The sequence below is a fragment of the Sprattus sprattus genome (assembly GCF_963457725.1).
Source record: "Sprattus sprattus genome assembly, chromosome: 2".
NCBI classification, from domain to species: domain Eukaryota; kingdom Metazoa; phylum Chordata; class Actinopteri; order Clupeiformes; family Clupeidae; genus Sprattus; species Sprattus sprattus.
The window spans coordinates 56030504-56049090 of NC_137921.1; the positions used below are offsets into that span (position 1 = coordinate 56030504).

At 45.6% G+C, this 18587-nt stretch overlaps 1 protein-coding gene across 1 annotated transcript in view; it reads left to right on the forward strand.

Moving 5' to 3' along the window:
• Window positions 1-18587, forward strand: part of sgip1a (SH3GL interacting endocytic adaptor 1a) — a 48562-nt gene that overhangs the window by 18409 nt on the left and 11566 nt on the right. Inside the window, exons 3-14 of the mRNA XM_080832674.1 lie at window positions 508-571; window positions 1391-1415; window positions 1900-1962; window positions 2215-2272; window positions 3677-3861; window positions 11541-11552; window positions 12761-12785; window positions 13108-13291; window positions 13972-14057; window positions 15820-15894; window positions 16105-16896; window positions 18366-18496. Coding sequence (XP_080688800.1) covers window positions 508-571; window positions 1391-1415; window positions 1900-1962; window positions 2215-2272; window positions 3677-3861; window positions 11541-11552; window positions 12761-12785; window positions 13108-13291; window positions 13972-14057; window positions 15820-15894; window positions 16105-16896; window positions 18366-18496 — 1700 coding nt within the window. The remainder of the gene's footprint in view (window positions 1-507; window positions 572-1390; window positions 1416-1899; window positions 1963-2214; window positions 2273-3676; window positions 3862-11540; window positions 11553-12760; window positions 12786-13107; window positions 13292-13971; window positions 14058-15819; window positions 15895-16104; window positions 16897-18365; window positions 18497-18587) is intronic.

Genomic DNA, 18587 nt, shown 5'->3' on the forward strand with positions numbered 1-18587 from the left:
CTGGAGAGGCTAGTGTGCTGTGAGCGGCCTGTCCTCTTGGTCCTGCTGGAGAGGCTAGTGTGCTGTGAGCGGCCTGTCCTCTTGGTCCTGCTGGAGAGGCTAGTGTGCTGTGAGCGGCCTGTCCTCTTGGTCCTGCTGGAGAGGCTAGTGTGCTGTGAGCGGCCTGTCCTCTTGGTCCTGCTGGAGAGGCTAGTGTGCTGTGCGCGGCCTGTCCTCTTGGTCCTGCTGGAGAGGCTAGTGTGCTGTGAGCGGCCTGTCCTCTTGGTCCTCTGCTGCAGTGCTGAGCGGCCCCATATGTCTGCTTAATCACCCTCTTAAGAGAGGCCTCTGTGAGCGGGGGAGGGACCAGCCCCCTTAGTGGAGCAGGTGCAGCTGCACTGCTCTCAGCCAGTGTGTGTGTGTGTGTGTGTGTGTGTGTGCGTATGTGTGTGCGCTTATGCATGTGTGAACACGTTTCAGTGTGTGAGAGAGCATGTATTAACCCTCTTTTCTCTGCTCTCCTCTCAGGATTGAAAAAACGTACCAGGAAGGCCTTCGGGATACGGAAGAAAGAGAAAGACAGTGACTCCGCGTAAGTGAGCATTCTCTGGCGGCTGACATTGAACAATGGCGTTGTTTACCCAATGATTTAAAAAACATTGATACATAATGTGTAGAACATATTCGTCAATCATTACACATATACACACACACACACACAGACAGCACTATCTCAATCACCTTTGTGAACACTCCCAACAATTCTTAAATCTTTTGAACTGATATGGCAAAATAGGCCCTTGAATACACCAAAGCGTTGTCTGCCTCTCCTGTGGCCCGCCACCCAGTGCAGACCCAGTAAATCAGTACGCTTGTGCAGTAATGCATCCTCAGAGGGGTATGTCCTCTCCTCCATCTGAGGAGACGAACCACATCTTGGCTGTGGTCTCAGACGGGCACTGAATTGTGTTATTTACGGAGGATGGAAACGGTGCTCACTACTGAAGTACAGCCATCTGTGGCTTGAAAGCAATGGTTGTTTGTTGAGGTTGTGTTTGTGTGTGTGTGTGTGTGTCAGCATGAGTGTGTGCGTCCAAAAGTTGGGTTTAATAGTCTTTATCTGGACGAGCACACTTTGATGTAGTATGGTGCTTGGTGAAAGGTGGATATATTGGTCCATGTGTGTGAGTATGAGATGAATATTTGCATATGTTCATTATGCATTATAATTTGAAGCACAGCTGCTCCAGAGATTTAGTTAAGTGCTGGAAAGAGTGTAGGCTTTTGAGGTTAAGTAGCTCTTCAAGAACATTCTTTTTATTCTCTCTCTCTCTCTCTCTCTCTCTCTCTCTCCCTCTCTCTCCTTATCTCCCTCTTCCTCTCCCTCCCTCTCTCCCTCTCCTCTCCACAGGGGGTCCCCAGACAGAGAGGGAGGTGTAAGTATGACTCTCCTTAGCGTCTCTGACAGCTAGGGTTCATCTTCATTCCACAGACATCTCTAATGAGAGTCCTTTGGGATAGTATTTGATCACAACTCCTGGGTCAGGATATAATAGAAAAATATATAACTTTGTTCAAGCTTGTGCTGGGATGATGATGATGACATCTTATTTTCATTTTCTGTATTATGGACCATCACCATCAAGGAACCTCCCCCAGAGACTGAATCGGTACTGCAAAGCGAACGTAGTGAAGTTGATCCCTCTAGTGTAACAACAAGCAGCCCCCAGCTTTACGTAGCTAGTTCACTGTAGAATGATAGTCCTACTATAATGGTCTAAATGTTCTTAATCTGAAGTATAGTATTAAAAAAGTCAGACTAGTACTGTTAGTAAATCAATGAAGCAGTATGCTTTATTATTTATTAAAAGTGTGTGTGTGTGTGTGTGTGTGTGTGTGTGTGTGTGTGCATCTGTTTAGCCAGGGAAAAAGAGCAATGGGGCACCTAACGGCTTCTCTGGGGAAATCGACTGGGACCGATATGTAAGTGGCTCTGTGCATTTGTGGATTCAAGCCAGACAAGCAAATCATTTTTTTTGTTTAAATAAATGTTTACATCAGATTATAAAATATGTTTTGTAAGAGGTGCAGTTCAATTATTGGATACATATGACATTGGTTAAATAATTCTTCTGTGATTTTAAAAAAAAAGTTTTTTTTTTACAATTTTTGAATTGATGATGTCCTGTTGTTACTTCTAGTGATTAACTAACCAAATCCTCTGTTGTTTTTCAGAACTCCCCTGATGTTGATGATGAAGGCTACAGCCTCAGGCCTGAGGAGGAAGAATCCAATATCTTTTACATACAGAGGCACACCACACCATAACAAGAGATAAACATCTCAGCTGTCAATGTATTTACACCCGGAACAGAATATGAGCCAGTACCTGACTGATTGGATTTCTTTTATTCTATTGATATATAGTTACATTGAATATTTTCCGTAGGGATTAAGATTGGGAACCACACAAATTAACTAAAGTCATAGCAGGTCCCCCCTTTGCCTATTCGCTGTTTTTCTAAAAAAAAAAAAAAAAAAAATTGAATGGGTTTTCTTAACATTGTTTCTACATTTGAACAGTTAAACATTTAAAATTTCAGTGCTTGCTCAAAACGGATGAAATATGGTTTTATGATTGGCTATGTATCGTTCTAATCTTTGGATCGGTTCATGTTCCATTGTATTAATAATAAGCCTAGCTAACCCTAGGCTAAACCGTAGGTCCTGAGCATATTATATACAAAGTAGGCTATGCAATCCAAACCATAGGTTAATTAAAGGGTACTATGCCAAAGTAGGCTATAAACTCCTAACCATAGGTTAGTTAAAGGGTACTATGCCAAAGTAGGCTATAAACTCCTAACCATGGGTTAGTTAAAGGGTACTTTGCTACAACAGATCTAACCCCACAGATCATCTGACCAGTTCTTGGTTGTTTAGGGCTCTGCCTTTCCACCCTCCGCCCATGTCGTCCTTGTTCCCCCTGATGGTCAGTTTGTCCGGTTAGCTGTGGCCCCATTAATAGCTGACTGGATCGATATCCAAGCACTATTGAATATGTCTAATACAATCAATAAGTGCTAGGGGGAAGCTGCTATATATACTAATTCATTGTATTTGCATTGATCCCCATGTCATAGCAATCAAAGGCATTTCATCCGCTTGTGTGCAGACCCACTTTATGTTTGAATGCTTGTCTGTGCGGGTATTCTGAGCTGTGGCCTTCAGAGACTCTAATGGAAAATACTAAAGCATTGAAATATGATCCAGGCCACAGTAAGTTAAGATTATTTATTGTCTTACCACATAGCCAAAGGTCAGGGGTACAATCAGTTATCAGCAGTTATTCTCTTAGCTGTCTGTAGCTACACACAAATTGCATCTGATTGGCTGCTTGCTTAAAGTGGGATGAATTAGTGGGCTAATCCTTCCATCGTTGATTAAGAGAGTTCTTGCTCACGGGGGCACCTGTGCCGTTGGAACTTGATACTGAACTTAATACTAAATATTTCCTGGATGCTTGAATATTGTATTTCTAATTTCTAAAAAAATTAAATGTACTCTGTTCAGATGTACACATCCTGGAACAAGGTGAAATATGGAGCCTATTGTTTGCAAAGAACGCATGAAAAGCCATTTTACAGTATGAATATAACACAAACCTACTCTTTGCTGGCCTTAACACTGACTCCACCATCCCCTAAAGTCAAGACAGCTCACTTCTTCTCCTCGAGCGAGTCGGAGGGCGAGGAAGACCATCGACCAAAGTTCAAGATCAAGATCAAGCCGCTGGCGGCAGACAAGCTCGACTATGCGTCTCCCTCGGTAGATGAACTCAAAGCCTCAATAGGCAACATAGCTCTGTCTCCCTCTCCTATGGTGAGTCCCTTACTACCTCACACACGCCTCCTTCAGCCATCAAATCATTTCCTGTATCCCATTATGTCCTATGTGTGAATGTGGGCTAGATGTCTGTGTGTTTCTGGATCTATGTCCTGCATGGATTTAGCATGTTGTATGTGCACTGTGTGTCTGTTTGTTGTATTCTCCACAATTGGTGTATAGTGCTTGTTTTGCTGCACTGGATGGAGGTCTCAGTGTCGTATTGAGCCTGATGTGCTGGGTTATGTCTGAGCTGCAGCCCTGGTGGCAATCTGTGGAAGTGCTGTGGTGTACGGCCCCCTCCAGAATGACCCATTGCCTGGGAAATGAGGATTGTGCTTTTGGATGCTCTCCTGACCTCAGTGTCGCCTCCATTACCAAACCGCTGTCTGACGAAAGCCACATCCCCACCGTCCACAGCGTCTTAAGAATGACTCATCGAAAAATGCCATGCGGCGGCAGCACCATTCCACCAGTATTGTGGACGGAGCAGGATACACACTGCGCGGACGCTGACGGCGCTCTAAGTCTTGTTTACCCAAAGCCGGCTGGGGAATTTGGCAGAGGAAGCGATGGGAAGAGTGGTTTTTAGGGGCCTTCATCCATGAGACGAGCCCTCTGGGCGTTTCACATGACTGTGGACAACTGGAGCCTAATCCCCCCTCCGCTGTCACGTGAACTCTCCTTTGGCACGCGCGCAGGATGGCAGGCATGTGACGTGACGTGACATGACGCACCGTGCACGAGCGCCGGTGGACAAACAGTCCTGTACCTCCAAGGAGTTTATGGAATCATTTCCTGTTTGTGAGAGGAAGAGTGCGCAGACGGTATCTGGTTTAGATGGAATATGCTGATTTGGTTTTGGTTTTTATTTTTTTTTTGTTTTGGATCTGGTGGTCCAGATGCTGTGTGGATAGTCAAGCTGAGACTCATTTACAGAATCCACGCTTGGGTGTGCGCTCGCTGAGACTGTGTCCACCATACGGGCATCCTGAGGGCTGATCTGACTTAGGCATGTGTGTGTGTGTGTGTGTGTGTGTGTGTGTGTGTGTGTGTGTGTGTGTGTGTGTGGCGTATTAGAGAAAAGGAGAGTGTAACAGGAAGGGGGGGTGACAAACACATGGCCTACATTCAAGACTCTGTGGGATTATTCACATGATGATTCTTCCCCTGAAGCAAGGTCACATCTCCTCCCTGACGACCAACTGCCCCCTCCTAATCTGGATCATTAGATATTGAACATATATTATTGACATTATAGGACACACAGCACATCATATGCAATGGTTTCCCATGGACATCAACAGAGATCATTTCTACAACTTTACAGTGTCTGTCTTTGGAAAAGGACAAACTCATCAATTCTATTGCTGTTACACTGCAAGAGATTCTGAGTTTAAATATGTCCCAACTTTAATACCTCATTTTAGAATACCCATGCACCTCTGTCTCCTTTCCTTCCTTACACACACACACACACACACACACACACACACACTTAATCCTGTCCACTGCGCTGGCCTCTCTCCCTTCCTCCCTTCTGCCCTCCTGGTCAAGCACTCCCTTCTTGGGTTGCACTCAAGTACATCCAGTACCTCTCCCCCCTCCTACCGAATACCGACTACCATTCTCCTCTGCTCTCCTCTCCTCCACTGCTCTCCTCTTCTCCTCTGCTCCCCTCCTCTGTTCTCCCCCTCTGCTCTGTTCTCCTTTCCTCTCCTCTCTTCCTCTCCTCTCCCCCACTGCTGCTCTCATCTCTTCTAAGGTTCAGGCACAAGGAGTCGGCCCGGTGCCGCTGCGGACGGTTAATTATTCATCCCGGAAAATAGGCAGGGTGACGTGTGTGTGTGAGTGTGTGTGTGTGTGTGTGTGTGTGTGTGTGTGTGTGTGTGTGTGTGTGTGTGTGTGTGTGTGTGTGTGTGTGAGTGTGTGAGTGTGTGTGTGTGTGTGTGTGTGTGTGTGTGTGTGTGTGTGAGTGTGAGTGGCAGCAGCCCAGTGAGAGCGGTGGGGTGAGACCAGGCAAGGCCAGGCCCCAGCTCAGATGAAGAGCCTGCTCTGAATTATTCACTGCGGGAGCAGCTCCCAGCCGTAACACACCTGAGGGCCAACCAATGGCACAGCGGCGTACCTGCAAGTGTGATGGAGCTAGTATGGCTGGCCAATTGTGGTGTCACTCTGCACTCATATTGTCCTGGTCAGCAAGCTAGAGCAGTGACCAAAATATGTCAGCCTTCCAGCACCATGTCTGTGAGTTGATGATGATGATGATGATGATGATGCTAAATCATCGACATTAGTGATCCATTTTGGAGTTTGGTGGCAGTAATATCCGGTGCAGTGTGCCTTGGGCTGTGAAAATGTGATGAGGTGTGTGTGTGTGTGTGTGTGTTTCCCCTGCTAGGAGGCCCACTTTGCTTATTTTCCCCCAGCGCTCCTTGAGATCCTCTTCCGATCACACTGTGCTGCCCAAAATGTAATTAGCCAAATTTCATCATCTGATTTGCTTGAATTAATCATCTGAAATTCTATTAAAGGTCTTTCATTAAGTTTTTATCACAAAAGATAATATGCAGACTTGTCATGATCTCATTATAATCGCGTTCCAGATAAAGTGTCATACTTTAATTTTCTTTGGCACAAACAGAACACAGGCTCTTCCTCTCACACTGTGCGAGGAAGAGGAGTACCTTGTGTGAAATGATCTTTACTAAGTACGCAGAGGGGCTTTTCAGTGCACAAACAGGACACAGACTCCTACCCTCACACTGCACTTTGAGTAGTCCCTTGTGTGAAATGATCTTCACTAAGTACGCAGAAGGGCCTATTGCTCAGACAGTTTATTGAGTAGATCAGCTGATCAGGTCAGAGGGCCATTACCCAGGTAGCACACATACTGCCATAATGTATACCTTTCCTGTCACTTATAGGCACTGAATAAAACAGTCTGCAACATTATATATTTTATATATTTATATATAAGTATATACATACAGGGGCGACAGTGGTACAAGAGGAAGAGAAGTCGTTTAGCAATCAGAAGGTTGCTATTCCCTGTCGAAGCGTCCTTGAGCAAGACACTGAACCCCTAAATGCTCCTGATGTGTAGTGTGCCATCAGTGTAAAGTGTAAAATGTTTATACATCCTTGTAAGTCGCTTTGGATAAAAGAGTCAGCTTAATGACTAAATGTAAATGTAAATGAACATTTTGACTGATGCTAGCTTGAGCTCTTTCTTGATATGGGATTGTTGTTCTGGGGAGTCCAGTTAGAAACACCCTTGGCATGGTGTGAGAGGGAGCACACAGTGTGGATTTGAGCACGGTGACAGAAGTCTGGCGCTCAGTGTAATTAAGTCAGAGTCCGTCCGGTGGTACACAGGGCTGGGGGAAAGAGTTGGCATAAAGAGGGATTAAGTGTAACACACGCAGGGCGTGCACGCACACACACACACACACACACACACACACACACACACACACACACACACACACACACACACACTGTGATGCAGGCTGTGATCTGTGCAGAATCTGTGTGTATGTTGTCCAAATGATAACACATAAGTACCAATAACCTTTCTTTCAAGTCAGGAAACCATCCCAGACAAACACATTCACACACTTTCAAGTACACTGGCAGTGTGCTGTGCTGGCATTTAACTCTTGAAGTTGAATTAAACATGAGTCACATGGTCACCCTGTGCCATGGCAACCGGTGCCTACCATAGTAACCATAGCAATGGATTGACCATGAAATCTTCTTAGAAGGAGGAGGCTGAGAGCAAAGGTTAACAAGCCCCTAAACTGAACAATGCTGCTTCTCCCCAACCACCTTCCTTTTCTGTCACACTATTTCTCTTCCTCATGCCGTCTCCCTCTTGCTGTTTCAAACTCTCTCTCTCTCTCTCTCTCCTCCTGTAATAACTGCCCTATGAACTGGAATTTAATGTCCAGTGATCCATCTCACCCCAATAGAAAAGCCCAGCCTATAGAGTGAGTGAGCCTCAGCAGTAGCCTTCAACAGAAGCTGAAACTGCACACAGGCCTCCTCTTCTGTGGTGGAATGGCCAGGTGTTGCTCCACAAGTGTGTGGCTCATGTGTTATGGATGAGCCCCAGGGTCTGCTTCTAATTGAGCCTGCTGTCTGTTTGTCTGTGAGCACTCCTCCACCAAGGGCCCAACCAGAGGCCTGCTTCACATTCAGCACACACACACACACACACACGTGTGTGTGTGTGTGTGTGTGTGTGTGTGTGTGTGTGTGTGTGGTGTGTGTGTGTGTGTGCCTGCGCTGGTTTGTGATTGAACTGTGTGGGACCTTTTTGTGGAGTGCTATGATTACTGTTGTGAACTATCCCTGTCCATTGTTACACATCAGTCATTGTCACGTCTTTGCAAGCCCTATGAATCAGTAATAATTAAAACTAATAAAGTATCTCTCTCTCTCTCTGTTTTACTCACCCTCCATTCACTCTCCATTTATTTCATTCTCTTTCTTTCTCTCTCTCTCTCTCTCTCTCTCCATCTCTCATATTTCTTTTTTTTTTAATGCTGGCCTTTATAGCGGAGCAGTCCGGTAAGCTTTTCCCTCGACTCTTCCCTCTACCTTGAGGAGTGTTTGTTTCACTGTGTCCATGAGCATGTGGGCCTGCATGGGTCTGACATCCTCCTCCTTGGCTTTAGAAACAGGGGCTAAGCTTTTGCTTTGGTTTTTTTTCTTCATGGGTTTAGTTTGTACACTATGCAGCCTTTGTGAGAACCTTACAAAGTCCGTATGATGTCCATAACTTTAAGATGTGTATGTTGAGAGAGTGTTTGGCATGCTCAGTTTTATATGCCACACTTTTTTCATTTTTATTTCATTGGGACATGGCACAAATGTGTTAGCTAATAAAGTGCAATTGTGTTGTTCAAATGTTTTATACTTTTTATACTGTGGGTTGTTCATTGTTTTTATTTTGTAAAATCGGAATGGCCTGAAATGATCACATTTTAAAGTTTAAACTTTAGTTAAAGTTGCTTCAACCTTATGCTGAACGATGCTTAATGTTTTATATAATGTTGACAGCGCACGTCTTTTCTCCAGAACATTTTGTTTTAAGAACTTGAATAATTATATCATGCATCAGGGTATGCATCAGGGTATCAAGAAATTAGCACAACCCAAGACTGGAATGAATATGTAGTCATAATCCCTCCTAATCATTTCTACATCAGTATGGTTCTTGAATGCCAAAGTCGTACATTTTTGTCACAGTTGTATGAAGGTATTCTCTTCAAATTCCAATCCTGTTCTTTTTTAATTCTCAATAGAATTGTAAATAAGGCTTGTGATCTGCAGGAAGAAAAGGCCATTTTGTACTTTGACAATGTTTTCAGGGACTGAGGGAACGAGAGCTAGGTGAGGATTAGTGAGGACAGAGGTGAGGTGTAGTAAGGACTCTGGGGTCAGCCGTAAGCTCCAAGCCACAGGACTGAGACTGAGTGAGGCCGAGGCCGAGGCCGAGGCTGAGGCTGGTCTGCCAGCAGCTGGCCTCAGGTGAGGCTGTGAAGACAGTGCCTCTCTAGTGACATTCCTCCTCCTCTCACTCCTCAAGAACTAGGGCTGCAGGCTCGCTCACTCAACCTGACTGGCTTTGGAGTTTAGTGTGTGTCTTCCTGCATATGCGTGTGTGTGGTGTGCTCCACTGAGGGTGTGTTTGTTGACTTGTATGCTGTCTAGTGGTGTTTAGACTTTGTAAGTGTTTGTTAAGTGCCGTGTCCGTATAGCCATTGTGTGTTTGTGTGTGTGTGTGTGTGTGTGGAATATATATTTTGTTTGAAGTCGTTTAATGTCTTCCAAATAAGACATTCTAAATCAGTTTTTAATGACTCTAAGAGCCAGTCGGCCTCTAATACCTCTTGGCTGTAACCTCCCACAGGGGACTTATGTCAGAATTCCTTCATAAATCCTCTCAGCGTGCAGGGTTTGTAAAACGGATCGATCCATCATTCTTTCCGCTTTCCTTTAACCTTCAGTTCTAGGAAAAGCTGAGGACTTAAATGGTAGTCTTGTGGATAGACTGGGGACTTTTCTATATAGAAGGACTACAAAGTATTTAATTTGCTTATCTCTGTGATATTATTTTACTTGTAGAAATAACACACTCAGTTTATACTGAGTCAGTGAAGGTTATATAAACAGTGTCATGCCAAATGACTCATGAACCTGTTAAATATGCATAACAAACTGCCAGATTATATTATTATATCATGCTACTTCAATACAGTAGCAGTACTGAAAGTTGTTCAGGACACATTATTTGACATTATTCAAACTACTAAACAAAAACCCTTCCATATATTGTTTGGTCAAGTATTAGACCATGACTGTATACTATTATTTCCTTTTTTTGAAGATGCAATTTTGTGTCTTTGTGCTCTGGGAAGAAAGAGGTCATACCTTGTACCGTCTCTTCCTGACGAGCTCTGGTTGGTGGTGCCAAGTGATGCATACTTGTCTAATCCAATCGTGTTCGACCTCCGACGGCACAGCCCACCCCTAGTTACATCACGGTAATCACTCATGGCTCACTGCCTTGGAAAGGGCCGTGATGAAGCAGTCTGAGTGGCCATGGCTGTAGCTAGGCAGTGCAGCAGGAGCAGGGAAGGCGGACTGATAGATAGACATTAAAGGGAGTAAAGAGCTTAAATGTAGTCTAGAATTGGATGTGAGATGTTTATGCTGTATTGTGGTAGTCCATGACCTGTTCAAATACAGCCACAGAGTCGTCTTCTCTCACGATGTGACAAGGTATTACGAGTCACCACTCTACGGCTCTTAAAAGCCCTGCTGACTTGTGTTGTGACATGACAAAATCTCCTTCTGCCGTGTTTCCCCACTACAGTTCACGTTATTTAAGTAGGGAGTAGGAAGTGAGGACATATTGGTGAATATTTGGAGTCTTAAGAGACTCTAACCAGGAAGCCTTTGGCTAGTGGTTATGCTCTTTAACTGCTTTATATTGTTATTTTGTTTTTTTGAAGTGGGTGCTTTCAACTATATATAATGGGTACATTTGTCAAACCTCAATGTCAAAATGTCAAACCTCAATGTTTTGAAATGATTTTCTTTCAATAAGGGTGCTAAGCTGGATCCTTGTAAGCTGTGTTGTGTTGTCCAAGCCCGTGTATTTACTACTGCTTCATGTACAGTTCCACTAACTCAGTTCAGTATTCACTCTGGCTCTTTGGCAGCACTGCCTCTTTCACGACCAGGAGGGTGGTGGTGTGGTGGGTTTGGGTGTGTGTGTGTGTGGGATACGGCAGGTGGCACTACTGCAGGCTAACACTTCTGCTCTTCCGGCCCTTCTCAGACACGGCTATAGATCCTCATCACTGGCTGTTCTTGTGTGTCATGTTGAGAGAACTCCAATTGCCAGGTCATAACTAAAGAGTGTCAAATGGTTTAAGTATAGACATGGGAATTAATAGCACAAGAATGATCACAGCCTCTTAAATAGGTGTGTCTGAATGGGGCCAGCAACAAGGATACTGATCTGAGTGAGCACTCCTACTACCAGGGCCTTTGATGAACATTGTGCTGTGAACATATAGGAATTAAACAGAAGTTGTGCTTTACTGATTTGTCACTTTCTGACCAGGTGTCTCTTCTCTCTTCCTTTATGCTGATCACAGAGACGTAGCCCGGTAAGTGTCCTCTTTTCTGTTGTCTCTCGGCACTTCCTGTTGTCTCTCTGCACTTCCTGCACACAGTAGGCGGGCAAGAGGAGTTCCGAGAGATCAAAAAGAAATTATGATGGGGTCTCACTGCTGCTCATTAAAGCTGTTGGTTTGTGAGTGCCCAAGGAGTCTGTACCTACCTTTTTTGGAGACAGCAGGACAACACAAACATTCGAGGCTTAGTCCCAGACTCCCACTGTTCCGAAACTGCTCCCACTTCTCTTTGATCTCTCGGCTCATGCCTTAGAGCCATGGCACTGGTCCTCCTCCAGAGAACTCCCACCCTTTCCTCTGTTTTTCCTCTTTGCCTGTATCTTAACTGGATCAACCACTATGCCACAATATTGCAGACAGCCCCTGTAAAAAAAGAAGAGGCACTCATGGTATTTAGTCTTTCACTTACCAGCATGTGTTACACCTTCAGGCACGCTGAACGTGAACAGACAAACACCTGTCTCTCTGATTTCTATCCTCATGTCTTTCTTGCTCTGTATCTCTGTACTGCAATCAAGAGTCCAACACCTTTGTCACCTAAAGGACCTTACCAGTCAGGGATTATATAAACAGTGACCTTTTGAGACCAAAAGTTCCACACCGTACACAGCTCACAACCCTGGCACTATTTAATGAGGAAGGATCCTTTAATACCTGCCAAGACATGACTTTATAGACTAGTCAGGGAGGGCCATAGTCAGCATTTATTTAAGGCGGTGTTATTCTAAAGCGGAGAGAAAATGTACACCTTCCTTAAGATGGCTACCTGATTCTGCTTTTTATTTGTATGAGCAAAGGCAACAGATCAGGGGTTTCCAACAACCACAGGACTGAAATTCCAGCACCAGGACACACTTGTGCACATGTGCACATGTACAGCTAGCAATGCTGGCCTATGCAGCTCGGAGTCAATGCACACCAGTGCATAACTATTCTTCAGTGTTACACGCCTGTGCGGAAGTCTGTTGTTTGCTTTCTCATGAGGATGTAGAGTTTAGTCATCCTCCCACTCAACATTAGAACAAGGCCATACATCATCCACCCTTTATTAGATGACAGGCTCATGTTTTTTAGTTTGTTATGAAATTCTAATCTATTTAGTGGCTGATAAATGTAATACAGAACGATATGAGCACATGAAAACATGAATATTTTAAATGGATTTTCTGTATTTATTCCAGGGTCTATTGAAAAGAAATACATCTAGTAAGTATGACAACTTTATAAGGTTTTATGTACATGATGTAATCTCATTTTATTTAAGAAGTGGTAACTAAATCCTACATTTCCTTTTGGTTAGCATTAGTTTAGACTGCATGTGATTATATTCTTAGCATCAAGCTACTGTTGATGTAGCTGGTAGCGTGTGTGTGTGTGTGTGTGTGTGTGCGTTGTGGTGCGTTGTGGTGTGATGTGGTGTGTGTGTGCGCGCAAGAAAGAGAGAATACTTAAACATTCATTTCTAAAGTATTGGTGAAACCTAGAGTGTAGATGCTGAACTCTAAATTTGCGATGGTCCTCTTCATAGGTGAGGAAATTGCCAGACCAAGACGTTCTGCTCCCTCTCTACCGCCTGCCCTTGCTGCTCCCCCTGCTGCTGCCCCGGTTGTTGCCCCGGTTGTTGCCCCGGTTGCTGCCCCGGTTGCTGCCCCGGTTGCTGCCTCGGAAGTGACCCCCTCCTCCTCTCCTGCCCCTGCTCCAGAGCCACCCAGGTACCATCCACTACCCCACCACACACATCAAGGGATGCACCCCCAGCTACATTTTTAAAGGGATTTTAAGTGTATCAGCTATTCAGTCCAACTATCCCCTAAGGGCAAAGAAAGGCTGCCAGTGGCATCACAAGTTGCATGATCAGAGCAATAAGAGTGTACCCTTAAGATTGTGCAATCTCATCAGATTTGGGTACTTTCTTTTGGGAGCACAGAACTGCAAAGTGTGCTTTTTATTACTAACTAAAACAGAGTTGCTAAATAACACGATTGTCTTTATAAGATAAATGTTGCATGGCTTGGTTGAATTTTTTTTGTTTCTGTTTCGAAAATATTTATGGATGACTAATTGTAGAAATTGGTACAGAAACGCCAAAATCCCAAATCATTTTCTTTAGCCGATCTGGTTTGGACTGTCAGACTCTTATCTAACACTGTAGAGGACACTCATGTCACATCACAGCTCACAGATTCTGTCACAGTGCTACTCTGCATTACTCTGGGGAGGTGACATTAAGACATTATGGGGCTGACTTGGGTATAGGCACAGGAGACATATAAAAAGGGGTTGAGTTCAAGGCATTGTGTGTGTGAATGAATCAGTGGATGGAGCTGGACTCCTTTGAGTGTTTGTGTGTTGGATGGTTGTCTTCACCTTGTGCTTCTCTTGAACTCCACAGCAGCAAGAAACCCTCAGTACCAGAGGATGCTACAGCCTTATTTGGGCCTCCCCTGGATACAGCCTTTGATGAAATCAAAAGTGAAGGTAATTATAAATATAAATATAAGTGAATTCCATTGGAATATCTTGCACTTTATTTGTCATTGTCCACAGAGTCTGTGTTTCCGTGGGATGTACACAAGTGTAGATCACTGCACCTCTATACATGATTGTGGATGTTTGTGGTGCACTTAATTTTAGATAAACACTGTCTGCATTCACTTTTTTGTCAATTTGCCATTAACCTGTAAGCTCCCTGTCTGTGTGTTCGATTGTGACTTGCAGTAGATTTTCAGTGCTTTTGAGTGGCGAGTCTAGTTCATGAAGGGTGGCAGCACTTGATGGTAAACGTGGCATAGCTCCCCCTGGCGGTCAGATGGAGTAATGGGGAAAGAGCATAGCTCCAGACATGATCTTTAGACCAGCCACCAGAACTAGACGGATGCCTGCTTAAGCTGCCTGCCTAAGCTAATGTCACTCACTGTCTTAGTGGAACTCAACAGCTTTAGAATGGTGTCGGCTCCACCCAGAATTAAGCTCATGTGTCCTGTAGGTTCATTGTCTTATCCTTACCTTACATCAGTGTGGATAAAAGAGCTTAAATGAGCTCTTCATATCACAGCTTCCTAGAGAGACCACGTCAGGGCTCTCTTCGCCTCAAGAGCGTGGCTTTACTAGCACTGTAGCTCTAGTGCTATTCTTTTTATTATTATTTGTATTATTATTATTATTATTATTATTATTATTATTAATAAGTCTATACATGGCAAGGAATTAAGGAAAAGTGGCAGCCTCTTGGTAGCCTTTCTTGGAACTCTGTAGTCTCCTGATCTGCTCAGAGGCTGATCCTTCGACCAACACACACAGCACACTCCATAGTGCTTAGTCTGAACTCCCCCTCCAACCCCCCCATGGCTAGCGTCTTGATTAAGGACCGTGAGCTGTGTTTACGTAAGACCAGCGTCTGTCTCCTGAGGTGTGGCTAACCCTGACACTAAGCTAATCTGCCCGCTCCTGTGTCTTCTTGTTCTGTCTGTTTTCACTTTCTCGTCATGTTGTTGAAACATAGCGGTACTAGATGAGTCTGACGTGTGGGGTGCACCCTTATCCGTATCCGAGTCACATCCTGACTCTTCTCTGGCAAGACCCTTTCCCACAGGAAGTAAGTCTTTGCTCATGTGGAACTCATTGCCTCTATCCCTTCTCCGCCCCGTCATCTGGTTGTGACGGTTGCACGGAATCATGGACCGCTTCTCCATAAAGCCATCATGAACCCCCAGCCCTTCTTTCGGCTGAGCGGCTGTCACCAGGCCTTGTGAATGAGTGTTGTCATATTGACGTGTTCTCTCCCAAACTCCCATTAACAAGTCATCTCATGTGCCATGATCCAGGAAAAGCCATTGAATGGAAGTCATACCTGCCTCAGACCCATCCTGACCGAGCTGGCCATCTCATGCCAGAGTCTGTCCGTCTGTCCCTCTGCTTGCTGTCTGTTTCAGCCTCCTCCTTTTCACTCTCTTCTCTGATGGCTTTCTCCCTCTGTCTGTTACTTCACCTCTGTCCAACTCACACTCTCTCTCTCTCTCTCTCTCTCTCTCTCTCTCTCTCTCTCTCTCTCTCTCTCTCTATCTCTGCATCTGCATCTGCATCTGTATCTGCTACTGACTTGTTGAGTTTCCCGAGCCTCTGCATGAGTGTGTGGGCATGTCTTGTCCCCTCCCCCAAAGCTTGTATACTGTAGGCTTGGCCTCCGGCCATTAGAGGGCGATGATGAGAGCTTGTCTCAGCAGCACTGATGTCATTGCAGCACCACCGCCACTTCCACCCAAGAATGTGCCGACTTCCCCCCCTCCGTGTGGCTCTCCCCCAGCTGACACTACCGGTAAGAGAGCCCCCTCCTGCACCGCTAATCCGCACCCCTGTCTTGGCTCTCTGATTCTCTCCCTCTTTCTCTAGTTACTTCTATCTGCCAGTCTTTCTCTCTTCGTCAGTCTTAGTTTTAGAGTATTTCTGCCTCTCTGCTCTCTCTATTTCTGTCTGACTGTGACTGTGTCTCTCCATATGCTGCGTCCTTGGTCAAATCCTACTTCAGATGTGTCGAGAGAGGAAGAGGGGTCCCGGAAGCTTTCCATTGCAGATCTAGACAACATCTTCGGCCCAGAAGATGACTCCAAGCCTGGGGAAGAAGACGTTGACCAGTGGGTCTGTTTCAGCGATGAGTCGTCTGCCCCGCCTGGCGAACCTGCTCCTCCTTTACCCATGTCCCCTCCGCCGCCTGTTGAGCCAGCCCCGCCCTTACCCACCTCCCCTCCCCCAGTTTCCGATGCCCCTGCCCCTCTGCCCCTGCGTACAACCCCTCCCCCTGCAGAGGAGCCCTGCCCACTGTCACCCCCACCTGTCCAATCACCTCCAAAGGAGACTGTCCCTCCCCTTCCCTCAGCTCAAACCCCGCCCAAAGACACTGCTCCTTCTGCAGTCCCGCCCCCACCAGAAGACCCGGCTCCTCCCCCTCCACCGCTGGAGGAAATAGCCCCTCTCTCTCCTCCTTCTCCTCCTCCTCCATTTGCAGAATCTCCACCCTTGAAAACTCCCCCTTGCCTTCCCCCGGACCCTTTTTCAGAGGCAGGGGCAGACTCTGTGACGAGCCCCCCGGTCTCCTCGGAAACGGCTGCGTGTGCAATCCCACCACCACTCGTCCTGAGCCAGGAGGAACTCAAGAGCCCCGAAGGAAACCAGCAGAAAGACGACCTGAGAGAGACCAGCGTTTCACCCAAAGATGTCGGCCAAGGCAGCCGTGCCACCCCTCCCCCGCCCCCACCCCCCACATACAGGGCAGTGGTGTCGTCCCCTGGGCCGTGCCCTGCAACTGGTGGCCCAGGAAGTGGTGAGTTCTCAGTCCTTCCAGTATAACACAACTAAGCTACCATTAGAATGTAAGACATTTACATGACAAACACTTGCACGATACAGCAGACATTTTGTTCTATCCACCCATGCACACCATTAGCATCGTTATGTAATGGTAATGAAAGCAATCTGCTCTCAAATCAAAAAAGCACAGCAGTTGATTTTGTTGAGAAACATGACTAATGGTACAGCGGTCCACAGGAGACAGACACATTATTCAAATAATAATGAACTGTAAGCAGATGCAACCGACTAGCTCACACTATTGAATTTAAGCACACAAACAATGATGCTTGCAGTCCTTCCTCTAAAAAAGTGTTCCACAGGGGTATTGACCAGGAAACACGAGCGTGATGTTTGACGAGGGCTGAGGGAAGAGATGAAGAGGGGAAGTGACTGTGTTGAAGCCCAGAGGGGAACCAGTCAGTGCGAGACAGACAGCAGGGTGTGATGATGTATTGTCGCTGTGAAGTGACCTGGGTGGTGGGGGGGATTAGCGAGAGCAGGGCTCGCTCTGGTTCATCGGGACGAGAGACGTGTGAGAGTCGCTCCGACTGTTTGTAGAGGCACGGGGGAACTGTTGGCATACTGGGGTCCCAAGCTCCCACCCATGTGGGAAAGAGAGCTTTTTATTCAAACAGAGGGATTCCTTTTTCACACACACACACACACACACACACACACACACACACACACACACACACACACACACACACACACACACACACACACACACACACATACACACACATACACCTACAAACACACACACACACATACTTACACAAGCATATCAATTATACTTGAAGATAATAAATTGCGTTACAGTTTAATTCCCATTGTTAACATTTTCCAGAAGTGACTATTCTGTAATTTTTGTGAGGTAGCTTAGCGCGACTGTTTCTGTTGTGCCACCATTCCACTCATTCTGAGAGTGAGGTAGCCCAACTATAAACCATGTGCCTTCAATAAGTGCTGGAAACTAATAATACATTCGGCTAGAGAACACTAGGACATTCTTGTATGGACAGCATATTATAGCCCAGAACTGTCTGACCTTGGCCATTGTCCATTTTGACTGTACAGAATCCCTGACGGTGTGGCTTTACCTCAGTTGATGTGCTGTGGACTTTTCTTTTGACCAGTAGGCATGAATATAATGCACGGGTTATATCATCAAATTATTAGTATCATACTTTTGTGTACTCATACTTTTGTGTATCATACTTTGTATCATACTTTTGTGACCCTGGATGTCAGTTTTTCTGCATTAGTCTGTGGATTATGAATAATTTGTGTCCATCTAGAGGAGAAGAACAGAGGGTGGGAGTATTGGTGGATCACTTTTAATCTGATCATATCTATGGTACATTGAGTTTGACAAAGCATATGATCTTTGAGAGATGTGCCATGGTATCATTCTAATCCCACCTGACTGGTCTACAGGGTCGTCCTCTCCTGCCCGTCCCGCCACGCCATCATCGGCCTCCACCAGCAGCCCCACACCTCCACCTCCCCCGCCACGCCCCCCCTCACGACCCAAACTGCCCCCAGGGAAGCCCAGCGTGGGTGATGGGGTATGTGTCAGCCACTTCCAACAGCAAACAGCACACAGCAGCCAGACCCCTGATAGAACTACAACTGTTTATGTGCCCTGACTGATAATCT